The following is a 19043-nucleotide window of genomic DNA, read 5'->3' as shown; positions in this document are numbered from 1 at the left end:
GTAGGTGTTCAAATCAAAAACACTTTGGTCTGACTAAAGTGTTGGCTACCTGTCTGGTAAGTTCAGGTCTTACCTGATTTAAGAGGGGATAGTTTTTGTAACTGTCAACTCTAAGAACGCATTAGTTGAATGAAGTTGCAGTATGCAAAAATCAAACATTTCTAGACTTTGTGAAGATCATGTTCAATTATTCATCTTTGTCAATGTTGTTCAAGGGAGATGCCTAAGAGAAGGAAATGTACCTTCTTAACTTGATTCCGTCAAAAGTTTGTTGTAAAGACACCTAAAGAATTATGGAAAGGGTGCAAGCCCAGATCAAACCATATTCGGATTTAGGGTCTACGACACACGTCCTACAACAAAAGTCAAATGAGATGGAATCTTGTATGGAAGAGTGCATATCTTTTGGCTACCCTAAGAGAACTACGGATGATTTCTTATTTAGTCTTAAGGACAAGATCATCTAAGTGAGCACTCACATGATTTTCTTAAAAGAGGACTAGATAAGAAATTATAAGCTCTTAAGTTAGGTTATTCTTGATGAGATTTATCTCAAATCAAGAATTTCCAGAATCTCTAGAAGCTTCATCTATTGTTCCCTTGATTGTTCAAGAGGGGATAGATATATCTCTAAGTGAACAAACAAGAGAACCATGATTGGAAATTCAACATGATAATATATAAGTGAAACTAGTAGAAATATTAGTATCACATGTAAAGGAACAATATCAAGGATAAGCGGATCCTCAAGAAATTGAAGATCCATCATTTGACCCACTCTTTGTTTTACCTATAAATACACAAGGTCTAGTGCAGTACATTCGTAGTGGGAGAGAACCTTGTTAACTCTCAAGTTGTCTCTTGTTGAGTGATATTGATCCTACTAGTTACGATAATACACTAGAAGATGTTGTTGATCAAGTGTTGCTCACGCTATGAACAATGAGATGAAATACTTGTATTTCAACTCCGTTCGGTCCTAGTAAATACACCAAGAGGGGTAAAACCCACAAGGTGCATGTGGACATAAAAGGCAAAGAGAGGATGGACAGAAAGGTGAAAACCTTCAAAGCTAGCTTGGAGGCATTTTTTGCCAGACGCCATGCTTGAGTCTATCCAGATTCTCTTAGTTGCTATAAGTCTCAATTATGAGATTTCATTTTGGGAGTTGGATGTCAGGATATCTACATACAACAACCAAAAGGGTTTATAGCAAATGAGTAGGAACACACGGTATGCAAGTTGTGAAAGTCTATTTCATAGACTTAAGCAAGCATCCAGGTCTTGAAACATCAGTTTTGATCAGGTTATCAAAATTTTGATTTTGAGAGAACCTTGATGAATGATGTGTATTTGTATGTAAAGGATACAACGGAAGACAGTAGCTTTTCTGGTACTTTATGTAGATGATATGCTCCTTATTAGAAACAATGTGGAGGTAATATCAAGCATAAAGAGTTGGCTAAGTTAGTGTTTTGGTATGGAAGTACTGGGGAAGCCAATTATATTCTTGATATAAAACTCTTATGAGACCGGAAGAATAAGTTGTTGGCATCACCTCAGGCTACTTACATTGACAAAACCCAAAATTCAACATGAGAATTCTAAGAGAAGAATTATAATTCTCAGATGTGAAATTCATCTTCCTAAGGAGTGACCAAAGACTTCTAAGAAGGAAGAATGCATGAGCAAGATATCTTATGCTTTGGCAAAGGTAGACTCACGCATATCATGTTGGGCGTTAAACCAGACATCTGTCACGCAGTGAGAGTAGTGAGATAGTACCATTTTGAACCTAGAGGAATACTAAATTATTGTTAAGCATGTACTCAAGTATCTTTGGAGAACGAGAGATTATATGCTGGTTGGGAGTCTTGAAAAGCTAAGTTTTCAAAAATTCAGTTATTTCAAGTGGATATTGACTCAAGAAAATCAACCTCGAGCTATGAATTTTTCACTAAACTCAGATAACATTAGAGGTGGATCTTGCAGACCCAGTTACTAAGAGTTTGCCTGAACTTGTGTTCGAGAGGCATGTTACTTCTTTGGGTCTTAGGAGGATCCCAGACTTGCATTAAGCAAGTGGGAGTTATTGGTTTCATTGTGCTCTTGGAGTAAGACGATGAAACAATAAAATAATTTTCTGAATTTCTTAAATAAGATTTTATTTATTTATTTTGCGCACTATTTACAAACATAAAGGTCCGGATCAAATTGTGGAGTATATGATCATATGGATACGTTCATGGAGGACATGCTCATAGGATCTCACAATTGATGAATGGAGTCACAGCCATTAAATAAAGTTGGGCACTTCATTCAGGCTACAATATTTTATGAAGTGATTTTGTCCGAATCATTGTAAAATATTGGTGTGAATTAACATTCACATTGAAAGGATCAAGGAGAGATTTGATTAAGGTTGTTTTTCTGTCATAAGGTATCAAATCTCCAGTTAACTATAGCTATGTGATTGCTCTTAATCCTGAGTTTATTATAAATAGGTAATCAAATAGTTTTCATTCTTTGATTTACCAACGGGTGAGGTCCGATCTTTTGACGGCCAATAACTCGGTGTTTTGGGAGTGAGATTATTTGATTATCAGTATTTATGAGATAAACAACAAGGAATTTATAGGAAATGTCCCCTTGATATATTTCGGTACTTGGATATTAAAGACACTGGCCAGTGCATGTAATCCATTAGAGAAATTATCAAAGTCAAGGGAATAAATAATTGATTGGGTTACAGAAAACTAATCAATGAATTATAGACATTCTATAAAGGGGCAATGCATATTAATGTTATAAAGGTCATTAATCTTGGAGTTCACGTTCGGGCTTTTCGTGGAGTAGCACCGAATTAGATAATCTTGTAAAGATTATCAGGAGCCTTGATCAATGACAAATGGTAGGTCCCCAGGCTAGCTCGAGACAAGGGATGAGGTATATTATCAGATGATGATAGCTTATGGGTTACATGGTCTTGGGTTTACGAACTCAAGTTTGTATCTTAAAGAGCAAGTGGGAGATTGTTGGATATATGCTCTTTTGGTCACTAAAGTCCTATTGGGCTTCAGTGAAACTTGAGCCCATGAGGCTTAGGGTTGAGTTATGTCTAAGACCTAAGCGTATATATTCATAGTTTTCTCCTCTTGTGCCTCCAAGGTGAATAGATCATCAGAAACAAACCCCAAGAGGCAGACGTTCATCATCTGAACGGTTGCCCACACAACCATCTCATCCTCCTCGAGAGATAGTCTGGAAGATCTGCCACAGTCCAGCTTCAAGGAGGTTGTTCGTGTTGCGGCGCTGAGGTGAGCTGTTCGTGAAGAGGAATCCTACAAGGGAAGATTCTACACGACACCTGCGCACCGAGAGGTAATTGTGAAACAAGGATGATTCGGTAAGCATACCAATGTACTAGGTCCTAAACCGCTTCCGCATAAATCTAAGATTTCCTACAGATGTTTGGGGACTTTCAATACATGTGGTCTGGTGTACTATGTCTTTGGTGTGAAAGAAATTTTTCATGAAAAATTCAGTGCCATTGTCACTCCTAAATAGTTTATACTAAACTGTGGAACTGGTTTTCAATGAAGGCTATAAGGTTTTGTAGGTGAGATTGTGTTTCTGTTTTGGATTTCATGAGGACAATCCAAGTGAACCTACTGAAATCATCTACAATAGTAAAGAAATATCGATATCCATGGATTGATGGAGTGGCATATGGCTCCAAATATCAGTGTTATGGAATGAATCCATATTCTAATAACTTTATTACTAGCAAAATTGAATATGAATATCACAACCATATAACCTAGAGAGAGAGGATCAAGGATAAGATCCCTATCCCCATTAATCAAGGAAGATTTCATATCAACTGGGAGATCTCAAAGGCCCAAGCCTACGAAAGTAATCCTTATAAATAAGAAGTTAAAGATTGCAGGTACATACTTTTAACCTATTTACTATTATTGCCAACAATGTGTACATTCACGTCTTGCTACATGCCCTTTGATAGTACACAATGATTGAAGTATTGGCTATAAGTCAATCGGATATCTATCTTTTAGATATCTCTAAGCATATATCCATAAGGTATTTTTATACGATTCAATAAGACTGAACAATAAGCATGAAGTAAATCAAAAGGATTTGCAAACTTGGTAATGCTAGGTAGAAAAGTAAGTTTTCTTTGCCTTGAAAAATGGCATGCTTCACAAGGTTCAACATTGTTACAAGAAATAAAAGGGAATTAGGCATACATGAGTTTCATAGAAAGGATGTTTGAGTCTCAAATGCTATAGTAGAGCAGCATCAGTGTTTGCGGTGTTGCAGGTAACAGGTTTTGGTTAGAAATTCGATTGCTCTCAAGGATGTATAGCCCATCAAGCTGCCTAACTGAGCCAATCACTTCTTGTTCATTGTATGTTTAATGAAACAGGCTAGACCATGGAAAATGACAAAGCAATCAAGGTCACTCAACTGATATAAGATTGACATGGAAATCACTGAATGAGTCTTAATGGAAGGCTCATGGTACCAAGCTGATGTGGCAGGTCCAGGTCCAGAACAACTAATAATATATACAATTAAATTCTTAAATATTTTGTTTTAAAGTTTTATGCTTTTCCAATTAAATACTTTGAAATTTTATTTAAGTATACCATCGCGTACAAAGTAACATGTCAAAAAGAAAATCAAAGAAATGTGAGAATGGCATTGGCCGTATTGGTATCGCATAAATAAAGTAGGGTGACTATTAACAAAACAAAAAATTAAATACATTAAACATGTATGCTCCTTGTATTTAAAAGGGAAAGTTATATTTACAAACTATACTAAGTATGATCAGTTATACTCCAATCAAGATTATATGACTGGTCATACTTAGTGTAATTTGTAAAAAAAATTTGTAAACCGATCATTCCCCGTATTTAAATATTCAACAATCAACAATAATAATTAGACTTAATTTCTTAAACTTAATCTGTCAAATATATAAGGAGTTAATATTTCTCATATTATAAGAGATAAATTTATTTCTTATATGCACATAAAAGTAGAAATAATAATATAGATTGAATCCGATGGATCAACCCGCCAAAACAGGACAAGTTAGGTTACACATTTCAACCCACTAACCTGCCTGAATCCGCTCCGTCGGGTTGTGAAGCAAAATGTGTTGGCGGTGGATTAGCCCGCGCGAGTTATTTTTTTATTATTATTAAGTATTATTTTATTTGTCTTTGAGCTTTTGTGATATTCAATTTTTTTTTTATCTTAGTACTCTTATAAAAAAAAAAACTTTATTTTTGACAAAGATAATCTATATATGGAGACAAAAAAAGTTCGTAAAGAATGTCCGACTAAATATTAACATACATTTATTGAAAAAAATATTAAAGTGAGCGTGATATGCAAATAAGTAATATTATAAAATTAATAAAATATAATTTATTTTTAATTTTTAATTATTTTTTGTTTTTTAAGCGGATTGACCCTACAATCCAACATAAAACGAGACGGATTGGAGTTTTCAATCCATATTAAAGAGACGGGGAAGGGTGTGCCAACCCATTTTGCCACCTCAATAGAAAAGTACGATATATGTGACTCTTTATTAGAAAAAAAAGGAAAAACAATAAACCCAATATATAAACACTATAAGCATGATTTCTAGATGTAAAAAAATAAAAAATAGTATTATGATTTTTTTTTAAGAAAATCTATTTTTAAGAATAATTAAATAAAAAAGAAATATATGACGTAAGAACTGTAATAATAAGCTTAGAATTTTAACAGGAAAAATTTTCAGTTTCAGAGTAAGGGTTGGAGGCTGCAACAATCTCCGTCGAAGGCTTCGCCCGCCGTCGGCTCTGTTGCTATTCATGCGACTTTCGCCTCTTCCGTTATCAATCTTCTCGCGGTGAGCTTTTCTTCTTAACCTAGATTTAATATATCGTATTTACTTGATTATGTTTTCCGTCGCATTTTATTAATCACTAAATTCTCATGATTTCATAAACAGAAAAAAGTGTTTCTCATTCATTATTTTCATTTTTAACTTTCTGAATGCTTAAAGAAATAATTCAGGTGAGAGAAAAAGAAGAAGGGGAAACCGGAAGTTGACGGTAGCAGAATGGTGGTTTCCAGTACCAATCCTCACAATAAGGAGATAGCAATCAGGAGAAGGATTGCTAGCATGTAATTGCTATTATTATTATTATTATTTTTTTTTCTATCTCAATGTATCTTCCTTGTTTGTTTCATATATGTAACATGGGAAACACTAGATTTTTTTTGTTTTTTTGTTTGGGGTTTCAATTTGTAATATGAAAATAATGCAAATGCATTTTAGACTAATATGATTCTGCAGAATTTTCATTATAAATTATCTTTCATTTTTCATTCTCATTATTTAAGTTGCAATGGTTAGTGAAATTAATTAGTTACATTACTGCAGTGTCACTTTTTTTGGGTGATATTTTGTTAGTTTAGTTATCGACTTATCGTTTTAGATTCTTTCATTTTCTTTTTTTTGTGGTTAGTATGGTCAATGGTGCTTATCATATGGCTGGCTGCACTTTTTCACTACCAATTTTCATGTAAAGTGATTTGAAGTAAATCTATCAAATATAATTAAAAAACCTGTAAAAGTTTACAGAATACATGTTGGTTCATTGCTGAAGGGGCTAATCATGGAACTAATTGGACCATATGCTTAGTTATTCTGGTTAGTTAAGTGGGTGGGAAAGGAGGAGCAGGGGAATTGGCATAAAAGCAGAAGCTTTTTACTTTCTTCGAAGAGCTAAGCCGCCCAATCTTAAAATCAATCATGTTTAGAGTTCATAGTTGGATAGATTATAGATATAACATACTAAGAATTTGATTTTTTTCATTGTTTTGAAGGTCTTTATTAGATTCAGACATTTTATGGAAAAGAAATAAGTAACATGCCGCCATATTCAACATTTCAATTCTCACTGTGTAGAGGGTCGTGTTATATTAAATTTATTCAGCTATACATTTCTGCTTACTATTAACTTAAATTTTGTAGATTCAATAAACGTGAAGATGATTTCCCATCTTTGAAAGAATACAATGATTACTTGGAGGAAGTAGAGGACATGAGTAAGCTTCTATTATCATGAGTATAATTGTTTCACTTGATAGTTTGTGCTTTATTTTGATTTTGTTTTCCCTTTTCCCATTTGCAGCATTTAACTTGATTGAAGGAATAGATGTTTCTGCTATTGAAGCAAAAATTGCTAAATACCAGGAAGAAAATGCAGAACAAATAATGATTAATCGAGCCCGAAAGGTACTTCTGAGAATGGAGTATTCATTGGTTCCGTCCCTTCCACATACGCCCATTATAAGTCTCTGTAATTTGCAGAATCACATGAATGTTTTTCAGGACATCACTCCTTAATCACAAGAATAGTAAACTTTTAAGTTTGTTTTGCAAATATGGATTTCCTACCATTTTCTTAATGTTATTTTTATGCTGATAATAATTAAACAGGCTGAAGAATTAGCTGCAGCTCTGACAGCAAGTAGGGGACAACCTGCACAAACTGATAATGATGTGGTGAGCTCTAGACTGCTATTTTTATTCATTGATTACTTTACTCTTTTGGTACAGTTTGTCGTACCTAATTGAGCTTGATCTATTATTTGAGATTGATTTTATTCGGTTTTATCATGTTACTTCCTCTATTAGCATTTATATTTTACAAGCATGTAAAGGTTATTGATACAACTACTTCCTCTGTTTTATATGTGAAAATCGTTATTTATTTTTGCTTAATTCAGGCATTTGGTGGCCTTTTGATCAACATTTCTCAGGAAAAAAAATATAAATCACTGAAACCCCAAATAAATAAATAAGTCCTGATTAAACACTTGTAGTTGTTAAGAAAGACAGAGAAAATGCACCAATATTATCATCCTTAGCAAGCTCTATGACGTTGAGAGTTAAAATGAAGTATTGAATGGTTGATGGTACATTTGAGGAGCATTTTGGAGCAGATGGGATGCCATAAATAAGTTGTCTGAGTAAGGTTGCAGAGTTTTCCTTCTGTATGCAGGAACTCTGAAAATTGAGATTCACTGTACATGGAATTATGGTCTCACTGATTAGGTTTCTAGTATGTCCTGCTTTGGTTGCTCTTGCTGGTTTTTTTCATTTCTCATGAAAATGATACTTTGATCAAATTAAAAGGGCAAACCCCATCGTTCAAGGCTCCACGACTTGTGAGAATAGAGGTGAGGGTTGATTATATGCAGCCTTATCCTTGTAATTTTGCAAAGAGATTGTTTTCCAGACATGAACCCTTGAGTCCGTGACCTTCCAGTCACAAGGAGCAGCCTTACCGCTGCTCCAAGGCTCGCTCTCACGACTCTAATCAAATTATGGAAACATAAATTTAATTTTGCATGTCAGCTCGCCTATATATATGTAATATGTGTGTGTATAAGTGTATTCTTGTAAGTTGTCTAAAATCATAATTTATATAGTTAACATATAGTTTGCTAGTAGTTGTGGGATACCAGCTGTGTGAGTTTTAACGTGAGACTTTGGTAACAAGTCTGACTTGGGAGTATGGTTAAAATTTTGATCCTTGAAACCTATTTCAACGATTAGTATTTAGTACCAACAAAACTTTTGCTTTAAACCTTACTCTTTTTTTCAGTATTTTTATTTGGTTGGTATTTAACTGCGTTTGACTCAGCCATTATGTGCTAATTTGCAAACTAAAGGGTTTTCTTCATTTTGTTTGAATATCTAGTTTGTGCAGCTTAGTCATGGAGCAAAAGATTTACAGAATATAATACATGCAACAGATTAATTTCCTCAAATCTCTTGAAACAGGCTTCAAACCAAAACTCTCAAGCAGGGCTTGGTGCTGTCCCTCAGGGACAATATGCACCTACATTTCCAGGACAGCCTAGACCTACAGGTATGGCCCCACAACCTTTACCACTTGGAGGGGGTGACATGCTGGGCTATGCAGGTGATGATGAGGAAACAATGCGGCTTCGAGCTGAGAGAGGAGCAAGGGCTGGAGGATGGAGTCTAGAATTAAGCAGGAAGAGGGCACTTGAAGAAGCCTTTGGAAGCATGTGGATTTGATGAGACACCTTTTCATACAAGGCACGACGTGCTTATTCAATATGGTGTTTAGATAATTTATAAATTCTAAGGGCATGCAAATTCCAGTGTCACATAAGCTTATTCACATGGATATTGTGATGTAAATTTTGTAGGATGTAATATTTGTTGTATTTTGGTTTTGCCAACCATATTAAATTTTATAACGGTAGGCTTTAGCTCATTTTTTTTTCTTTTCAAATTATTTTTCATTTTTCTTTTCTTGAACATTTGCTAATGGCTTGAATTTCGGCACATATGTTACCAATTCAGCTAAAACATGAACTTGTAAACCAGAGATCTATTGACTTTAATAATAATAAAGTAAACCATAATAGTAGCTACTAGATAAAATAACATGAGAACCATGCACTGAAGTAACTCAATAAAGCAGAACCGTGTAAGCTGAAATTGTATTAAGTAAACAATCCAGAATCCATATTACCCCACTACATCCTTAGATACAAAATAAAGCGAATTAAGATTTAAAATCTTGTAAGATTGAAATTCAGATGCATAGTTATAGATAAAAGAAAAAGAAGACTCGAGATGCTTGAATGGGAAGACATCATCCATGCTACTATTTTCTCCACCCTTTCTCGTTATATTTCACTCATGAACGATCTTCAACGCATTTTTCCGTTGTCACATTAATATTCTGCTCCTATACAATTTGAATTGTTCATGATTTAACAATTAGAATGCACATTGCTGAATTCAAAACCCCCTTGCAGATTTTGATAATTGTAATTGCAACCATTTTGATAATTGTAATTGCAACCCGATTTGATTTGAATATCTCGTACATCAATATAAGTATGATGTTTGTGTTAAACATCTATAATTTTGAATGACAAATCAATTCTCAAAACATCATGTTACTCTTAACGTGATGCTTATTGTCGATCTATTATTAAAAGTTATAGATGACTGGAATCTTCTTAAATTAAGTAATCATATTAAAATGTGATTTGACCGGTCCAAGACAAGATGGATCAAATCACACACGGTTGAAGGTTGAAGACTATGAACCTTAGAACTGTAGCAAGTTAGCTCGAAACTATGGTGGAATGTGCTTCTCCTTGGATAGGTGATGTTGAGATTCTGGCGCAATTTCGATGCTCAAGTCAATATTAATGAAAGGTGTATATATTTCTAATTGAGAGATGGATGTACCTCTGATTAATTCCTCTGTATTTATAGTGTGCCTTGTGTCGTCCTTTGTAGGCGGCGTCTATTCTTATTGGTAAATCAAGGTGGCTGCCCTTCTGTCACAGTTGCTGCCTTTCTCGCTATTTCCTTGATAAACAAGTCTAAAACTAGCCTGTTTTCTTAGAGTAGTGGCAAGCTGGAGTTGTCTCTCCCGTGTTAGCCCTTATGCACGGTGGACCTCAGCTGTTACCATGACTTTCCTTAGTCTTTAAGTTTTATAAGGCGGCTTTACATGATAGTCTACACAATGCTCTATGTGTTCTTTCTGGGCAATGAAGTATTGTGCTTATGTGTTATCCAGATCAAAATGAGATATGAGAAGATTTATTCTCATATTTATACTTGTAAATATTGAAGAAATTTTGTTTAATAGTTAACGTTAACTACATGTAAAAATTAAACTTGAAATTTCAAATAATTTATTTCTGAAAAAAGAGCGAAAAATTTATTCTATTATAGAAAAGGATTATTATTTGGCAATTCCATATCGTTGATTCTTATCATCACATGCAACTTTTTTTTGTTGGGAAATTCAATGGGGTTATGAACTTATGATTGAGAAAAATATTAGTAATATACAAAAATAAAAGAGAAAGGATCCTTTGACACCGGTGTCAAAGGAAAAGTTTGACACCTCATCTGAGAGCCGTTAGATTAAAAAAAATCAACGATTCTGATTTGTAAGCATGTGACACCATTGATTTTTTTTAATCTAATGGCTCTCAAATGAGGTGTCAAACTTTTCCTTTGACACCGGTGTCAAAGGATCCTGGCTCAAAATAAAAAATAATAAACAAAACTGAATTAACGAAATTGGGGTAAAAGTAAAACCAACACAAATAGGCTTACATTCCATGTCAATAACGGTGTCGTTTCGTTTGTTGTTCATTTCCTTGCGTTGCACCGCATCAAGATACCACAGACGATGTGGTGAGTTGTGACCCTTTCCAAATCGCTACGACGTCACAGTATAATCCATTATCATTTTGGTGAGAGTTATTGAATTTCTTGTTTGTTTGTTCATTCATTTCTGAGATCTATTTAAACTGAATTTCACTTAGTTTTTTATAATAGGTTTGTAATTCGTTTGGTTCTCTGAGCTACTGATTTGAAGAGAAGCTTGTGATTCGGTAATTGAACTGAATCAGAGTGATTTTTTTTGAATTTGTTTGATTTTTTTTTTTTGTTTGAGTTACAGTTTTTCATCTCTGATGATTCTAATTACTGGCTTGTTTTTTGGGGATATAATTTTTCTCTGTTTTTATTTATTGATTTATCTATTTATTTTGTTATATATATATTATCTTTTTTTCTTTTCCTTTGTTCAATTTCCCAAAATACAAAATGATGGCATTGTTTGCTGAACTTAGTTAGTGCTTGCTAGCAAAGTGGTGAGATGCATAGAAAGGTTACTTATACACACAATGATGAGAGATCTTTCTGAATATCGTCTTGGAAATTAGAATGCTTTCATTGTAATGATTTATTAAGTTAGCTAATAGTCTTAAAGCACACAGTATTGTAGGCTTCTTAATGTCTGACAGTCGTGCTATTCAGATATTTTGGCTTTAGTACTTGGGCATTTGCTGCTCATACTCTGGAGATTTTTCTGCCAAAGGTGTCATAAGGCAACTGTACAAACCTAGTGAATTTTTACCTGTTTTATTATCATAATTATAAACCACAAAACCACTCCCAGTTAAATCTGACTAGCGAGTGTGGGGTGGAAGAAATTCTTGTACGTAGCCTTAGCCTTGCATAATTGTAAAGAGGCTGTTTCCTAGATTCGAACCTATGACCTTTCAGTCATGAATGAACAGTTTTACTACTGCTCCGGTTCGCCCCCTTTAAAGTTCATCAGTTTCATTATCACAATTGCAAATAGTAAAAGTTCATCATCAGCTTTATGAACATCTCATATTCATATTGGTTACTGAAGGCTATAAAAGACATGGGAGTAGGGACAGTTTGTATTGGATTATGTGGTATGATTTAATTGTTGATGTACTTTTCACTATCCTTCTTCCATTGTTGTTGTCTTTTTTTTACCTATATTTGATATATCTTGTTTACTTGATTATACTTCCAGAGGGGGGAATAGGAAGATGATGGCAGCACAGTAGAGTAGTGGTCTCAAGTACCAATGCCCTCAATAAGCCGAGTCACACATCTAATATACTAGAAGACTGAATTAGGGTTTGATTTCTGAGCTTGAAATTAAGTTATTGTTTTTCTTTTTCAAAATGACTGCAGTTTGGACCTGAGAAACAACAATTGGTTAGATTGTCGTCTTGAATCTCACTGTTATTACCACCCTTCCCTTGTGAGTTAGTCAATTATATTGTAATAACCAAGGCTCTAACCATGGATACTGTCAAGAAAGATGAACCCCAAGATCAGAAGCATGATGAACTCGCTGAATCGCTCAATGACCTCTTCGGCAGTGTTTCCACCATGATCAAGTCAGAGCTTCAGGTGAAACCCCCCATTCTTTATCCTTCCCTCTCTGAAAACCTAATTCTCATCAGTTCGATGGAACTTGGGGTTAATTGAAATGGGGCATTGTTTGCAAATCAATTAAATTTTTTTATTTATTTACTAAAATTTACAATGATTTTGTGTGTTAGGGGACTAATAATCATCTCGAGCTGTTGGAGAAGATGAATGTGAGGGTAGCAGAAGAGTACAAAGGGTTTGGTGATTTGGCTTCAGGGTTGAGGGTTTTTGTGGAGCAGTTGAAATGCAAGAGTGGTAGCTTTAATGAGTATGTTGAGCAGATTGATGCCATAGAGAAGCAAGTGACTGAATTTGAAGCTGTGGTCTCTATGCTTGATAAATATGTAGCTTTGTTGGAATCCAGAGTGCAATCTGTGTACCAAACCAAAATTCCACCTTCCTAATTGACAATAATGTACAAATTTTGCTTTTCATTATAAACATTTACCTCTTTTCTCTGTCTCAAGTGAATGAATTGGTGAAGTTCAACAATTGTTGTTTGCCTATACAGATAGTGTATTCCATTGTAGTTTGTATCATCCGTTCCCCAACTTGCTTGAAGTTGTGCATTCTTTTATTGGATCCAAATTTTCCGTGCAAAGAATTCTACATATTCTTATTACCTCGTTTTAATATTCATGAGGTTTGAGGAAATATGATACATGCTGTCAAATTTAATGAACTTATTACTGGCTTCTTCAAGAATTCTAAACTTCAAATTCTTGAAGTTCGATGGATCCTCCTGATTTACTTGCCATTAGGATATTCTCAAAATGATCCCCTCTTCCCATTAGTATTTTCATTTTCTACCAAACCTACCAACCTGATTTACTTGCCTCACAATCTAGATTGATCTGCATATTTACTAAAGCATTAAAAATGGGTGGAAATTGGAAAATTCTTATTGAATCACTTGTCTGATCTTCCTCGACTCGCACACTTTCCGAGAAAACTTCCCAGGAGGTAACCCATTCCAGAATTGTCCCAAATCAAGCACGCTTAACTATGGAGTTCTTCCATTCCAGGCTACCGAAAAGAAGATGTATCTTGTTAGTATAAGTAGTACAAATTAATTCTTATAAGCCATTCCCAACTGTACTGTCCCATACCAGCTCAGTCTTTGGAATCCCTCTTTTTCGGGTGTTGATTCGATTTATTCATGTACCTCCGTCGCTGGAAGCCTGCCAGGAGTCGCTCCTTGTCCATACCCTTTCGCACCGGCGATCACTCCTCGCCCTCGTCAGCGCCCGGGATGTTACAAGTATAATATAAATTATTAAAGAGACCCTCACCTAATAGCTTAACCTTTTAGTTGAATTGGTTCTTTACATGGTTTAAGAGCCTCATATTCCGAGTTCGATTCTCACCGCCCCCCACTTTCTCTTGTGGAATTTCTTAGCACAAGTAGGTGGACCTTTGCATTATCCATCCTTCATGCCCAATGAGCTCTTGTGTGAGGGGACATGTTAGATATATATAAAATTATTAATGTAGCCTCACCTATTAGCTTAAGTTTTTGGGCTGAATTGATTCTTTATATACTGCATAGACACATTGGAATGCCATTTTGTCGCTTTTTTTTTTAAATAAACAAAATGAGTGGATTATGTACTTGTGTTAAGAAGAAGAGGGGAAGGAGCATATAGTGTTGTTGGGGATGCATCACTGGAAAAAGGAGGAACATAATGATAAACTAAAGTCACGCTTTGCTTTATTGCACACAAAGTCTTGCTCCTTGATTACAATCTTAGTAGAAATACACAATCATCAATATAATAATAAACTAAAATCACAATAAATTACTTTCCGTGAGCTGACATTTTTTTATGCAATGTCAGTTGACTAGAAGGGACACTTGGGACGAGAAGAGGAGGGAGTAATGATGCATAATATAAAGAATCAATTCAACCTAAAAGTTTAAACTGTTAGGTGAGATTACATTAATGATTTTATATATCTTTAACACGTCCTCTCACACAAGAGTCCACTGGGCTTAAAAGGTGAATAATGCACAGGTTCACCTATTTGTCTTAAGAAATTCCACAAAACTTAATTCGAACACGTGATACCGAGGCTCTGATATCATATAAAGAATCAATTCAACTCAAGAGCTTAAACTATTAGGTGAGACTACATTAATGATTTAATATATATCTTACACATAACACATTGCTTTTTGCACAAAAGTCTTCCCTCGGTCAAGTTTAGTTGAGTTGAAGGTAGAGAGCACGATCGACACAAGGGACTATCTTCATTGGTTTGGCTTAAAGTTATACATTAAACTACATTAGATGCCTAACATTATTCAATCTCCGTAGACAATCCCCAAAAATTCTCATCACAGCATGTCATCACCAACCACAGCATTAACTAACCTTCCGGCATCTCATCTCACACATAATCACCTATAAAAGGTAACCTCACACACACATGCTACACATAATGATGCATCACGCATTGCTATTTTGAACAAAAGTCTTCCCTCCCTCAAGTTTAATTAGTTAGGTTGAAAGCAGAGAGCACGATCGACACAAGGGGCCATCTTTCATTGGCTTAAAGTGATACACTTTCATCAATATATATATATATATATAATACTAAGCAATAGCCGCAATATATTATGTAATTTTTCAGGTTGACTAGAAGTCTACATGAATTTTGATATTGGGCAAGCAAAGAAACTTTAATACTAGAAAATCAGACATGTGATTTAGCTTCTTTTGATTGCTGTCTATAAATGGCACTAGCCAGCTTTCATTTCAGAATTCAAAGTACATGTTTACTATACGTTCTTGATCAGTTTTAAAATCCAAACACAATCCCATGAGAGTTGAGTTGATCACCATGTTTCACTGTAGGTTCATTCTCTTTTTTTGTATGGTGGGCATTCTATGCATCTGTTTCTGTGTTGGAAGTTCCCATATGAAGAACTGTGAGGAGACAGAAAGGCAAGCTCTTCTCAAGCTAAAAGCTGGTTTCACTAATGGAAGGGACAGTCTTTCCTCATGGAAAGGTGAATATTGTTGCAAATGGAAAGGAATTTCATGCGATGATTTAACAGGTCATGTAACCATGTTGGATCTCCAATCTTCAGATTATTATGCAAGACTGCAAGGTAAGATAGATTCTTCAATATGTGAACTGAAACATCTGACTTCCTTAAACCTCAGTTCTAATTACTTGGAAGGAAAGATCCCAAACTGCATTGGTTCACTTGGTCAATTAATAGACTTGAAACTTGCACGAAATGAACTTTTTGGTGTCATTCCTCCTAATTTGGGGAACCTTTCCAACTTGCAAACTCTTGACCTTAGACGAAATGATCTTGTTGGTGTCATTCCTCCTACTTTGGGGAATCTTTCCAATTTGCAAACTCTTGACCTTAGGCGTAATAAACTTGTTGGTCTCATTCCTCCTACTCTCGAGAACCTTTCCAATTTCCAAATTCTTGACCTTAGACATAATGAACTTGTTGGTGTCATTCCTCCTACCTTGGGGAACCTTTCCAATTTGCAAACTCTTTTCCTTGGGTATAATGATTTGGTTTCAAATGACCTTGAATGGATTTCTCACCTCTCTAATTTGAGACGCCTTGGTCTTTTAAATACTACTCATAGTGGAGCTGTTGATTGGCTATCATCAATTAGCAAAATCCCTTCTCTATTGGAGCTTCATTTAGATGATTGTGGGCTCGGTCAAGTCAATCCTAGAACTATTCCCCACCTGAATTCTTCCACTTCTCTCAAAACCCTCAGTCTTTCACACAATGAGTTAGACTCTTCAATTTTGTCATGGGTGCTTAATGTTAGCAAGGTCCTCAGAGATATAAATTTAAGTTTTAACCAACTAAGTGGATCACTGCCAATATTCGAAGTTACTAATCTTGCCTCTTTAGAATATTTGGATCTTTCCTTTAATCAGTTGAAAGGGACACTTCCATATACTATTGGGAAACTTTCTAGTCTTAAGGGATTATATCTTTCTTCAATTGAGTTGAATGGTGTCATTAGTGAAGCACATCTATCAAATCTATCTAGTTTGAAAATTTTGGATGTGTCTCACAATTCAATTTCGTTCAACTTGAGTTCAGATTGGATTCCACCTTTCCAACTGCATGGATTATTTGCTTCGTGGTGCACTTTGGGTCCTAATTTTCCGGCATGGCTCAAACATCAAACGAAACTTGGGGAGCTGGAAATCTCTAATAGTGGTATTTCAGATTCGTTTCCTCAATGGTTTTGGGACCAATCCTCAAGTTTGTTTTACTTGAATGCTTCACATAACAAACTTAGTGGAATCTTGCCAAAATCGCTACCAAATATGGAACCATCATCACCACCAGGTACATGGGATTTTAGTTTCAACAATTTGACTGGTTCCATACCTCATTTTCCAGAAAACATAGGGACTCTAATTCTCTCAAATAATATGTTTCAAGAGTCCCTATCTTCATTTTGTACAACGCCACCATTGTATTTAACTATTCTTGACCTGTCTCGTAACTTACTAGCTGGGCCACTTTCGGATTGTTGGGGAAAATTTCAAAGGTTAGAAGTTCTGAATCTGGCAAACAATAATTTCTCAGGGAGAATACCCAACTCATTTGGCTCTTTGCAACAAATTGGGAGGATTCATTTAAATAACAATGAATTCTCTGGTGAAATTCCATCTTTGGCTCTTTGTAGCAAATTGACATTCATTGATTTTGGAGATAACAATTTGGAAGGATCATTACCTACTTGGGTTGGTCATAACTTGCATCATTTGATTGTTTTGCGTCTAGGGGCAAACAATTTTGAGGGAAACATACCAGCAAGTCTTTGTAATCTATTATTTCTTCAAGTATTGGATCTCTCAGAAAACAAAATTGCAGGGGAAATACCACAATGCCTCGGTCATATAATTGCTTTGTCAAATTCCAAGTTTCCAAGAAAAACTATGCTCTATACCAAAAGTAGATATTTTAATTATTATAGTGAGGAATTTGTTTTCTTTGACGAAGCAACATTGGCATGGAAAGGAAAAGACAGAGAATATGGGAAAATTCTTGGGCTTATGACAAGCATTGATTTATCTTGCAACCACTTAACAGGAGAGATACCTCAAAGTATGACAATGCTTGTGGCATTAGCTGGCTTAAATCTTTCAGAAAATAATCTCACAGGTGTCATTCCAAGCAACATTGGTCATATGCAAATGTTGGAATCACTTGACTTGTCAAAAAACCATCTCTATGGTAGAATGCCATCAAGCTTTTCTAATTTGACTTTTCTCAGTTACATGAACTTGTCTTGCAACAACTTGTCAGGGAAAATTCCCGTAAGCACTCAACTGCAATCCTTTGATGCCTCTACATATGAAGGGAACAATGGGCTTTGTGGCTCACCACTCACAAACCATTGCCCAGGGGATGTGGTTTCAACAACTGGAAGCACTGACAAAAATGGCACTAATGAAGACGAAGATGAACTCATAACCATCGGGTTTTACATCTGCCTTGGATTTGGATTCTGTGTTGGATTTTGGGGAGTTTGTGGAACTTTATTGATAAAAACATCATGGAGACATGCCTACTTTCGCTTCTTCAACAACATGTATGATTGGATGTATGTGTCACTAGTTGTCTTTACTGCCAGAATGAAAACGAAATTCAGAGTCCAAGACTAGCAGGTAAGGTTTTTTATATCTCACATAATGGTTAATGATGCATTGCTTACTTACTATGCACATATAAATATTATGTTTCAAAATGCAAATTTTTTTTTTTTGGGGGGGTTTGGGATCTATATTTATCCATAAAACACTACGATGTTGTCTTACCCCCCCCTAATTTTTGGCAGGTACAACATCATTCCTGAGAGATATGAAGATATGTTGCAATGTCTTGGTTAATTTAATAGAGATGTTTGTCCCATGTAACAAATGACAAATGTAAGGTTATTCTGAGAGTGATTTTGTGCTTAGTTTTCATTTATCTAGAGCCATCATTTTTAATGTTGTCCTCAATAGATAGTACAGTGCAATAAGTCTTCTTTACTGATGTAATTTTCAAATTTTCATTAAACTGCTTTTAGTGTGTTGTTTAGATCCTTATAGCTAAGTATATACAAGAGAAAATAATGATATGAATGAATACATTATGTTGGTTTTTCTTAAATTTCTAAATTCTAATTTT

General features: G+C 35.1%; 4 protein-coding genes across 15 annotated transcripts; all 4 read left to right on the top strand.

Moving 5' to 3' along the window:
• The first annotated feature begins 5798 nt into the window (after nt 1-5798).
• Nucleotides 5799-9329, top strand: LOC133310825 (uncharacterized). Of its 3 annotated transcripts, none has more exons than XM_061511821.1 (6): nt 5799-5932; nt 6100-6210; nt 7064-7137; nt 7224-7327; nt 7532-7594; nt 8882-9329. In XM_061511821.1, the coding sequence occupies exons 2-6, from the start codon at nt 6146-6148 to the stop codon at nt 9140-9142; spliced, it is 567 nt and encodes a 188-aa protein (XP_061367805.1). In that variant the 5' UTR covers nt 5799-5932; nt 6100-6145; the 3' UTR covers nt 9143-9329. The 3 variants fall into 3 exon arrangements, with proteins under 3 accessions (XP_061367805.1, XP_061367803.1, XP_061367804.1); XM_061511819.1 differs by having other exon boundaries at nt 7532-7597; XM_061511820.1 differs by having other exon boundaries at nt 5808-5932; nt 6089-6210; nt 7532-7597.
• A 1922-nt stretch (nt 9330-11251) lies between these two features.
• Nucleotides 11252-13389, top strand: LOC133310822 (biogenesis of lysosome-related organelles complex 1 subunit 2). Of its 10 annotated transcripts, XM_061511810.1 has the most exons (5): nt 11252-11361; nt 11447-11502; nt 12312-12357; nt 12462-12847; nt 13000-13389. In XM_061511810.1, exons 4-5 carry the CDS (start codon nt 12737-12739, stop codon nt 13270-13272), a joined length of 384 nt encoding a protein of 127 aa, XP_061367794.1. In that variant the 5' UTR covers nt 11252-11361; nt 11447-11502; nt 12312-12357; nt 12462-12736; the 3' UTR covers nt 13273-13389. The 10 variants fall into 10 exon arrangements, with proteins under 10 accessions (XP_061367794.1, XP_061367797.1, XP_061367791.1 ...); XM_061511813.1 differs by lacking the exon at nt 12312-12357 and having other exon boundaries at nt 12626-12847; XM_061511807.1 differs by lacking the exon at nt 12312-12357.
• Nucleotides 13390-15790: 2401 nt separating this feature from the next.
• Nucleotides 15791-17295, top strand: LOC133310816 (receptor-like protein 35). The gene is made up of 2 exons (XM_061511801.1): nt 15791-17178; nt 17265-17295. The coding sequence occupies exons 1-2, from the start codon at nt 15791-15793 to the stop codon at nt 17293-17295; spliced, it is 1419 nt and encodes a 472-aa protein (XP_061367785.1).
• A 1-nt stretch (nt 17296) lies between these two features.
• On the top strand, nt 17297-18535 carry LOC133310803 (receptor-like protein EIX2). Its single transcript, XM_061511791.1, has 2 exons — nt 17297-17525; nt 17595-18535. The coding sequence occupies exons 1-2, from the start codon at nt 17297-17299 to the stop codon at nt 18533-18535; spliced, it is 1170 nt and encodes a 389-aa protein (XP_061367775.1).
• The last annotated feature ends 508 nt before the right edge of the window (nt 18536-19043 follow it).

The sequence above is a fragment of the Gastrolobium bilobum genome, unplaced genomic scaffold, assembly GCF_033153095.1.
Source record: "Gastrolobium bilobum isolate Gb01-03AN ecotype WA unplaced genomic scaffold, APGP_CSIRO_Gbil_v1 utg19765, whole genome shotgun sequence".
Classification (NCBI taxonomy): domain Eukaryota; kingdom Viridiplantae; phylum Streptophyta; class Magnoliopsida; order Fabales; family Fabaceae; genus Gastrolobium; species Gastrolobium bilobum.
The sequence above is the reverse complement of the archived record's forward strand: the minus strand, read 5'-3'. Positions and strand labels throughout refer to the sequence as shown.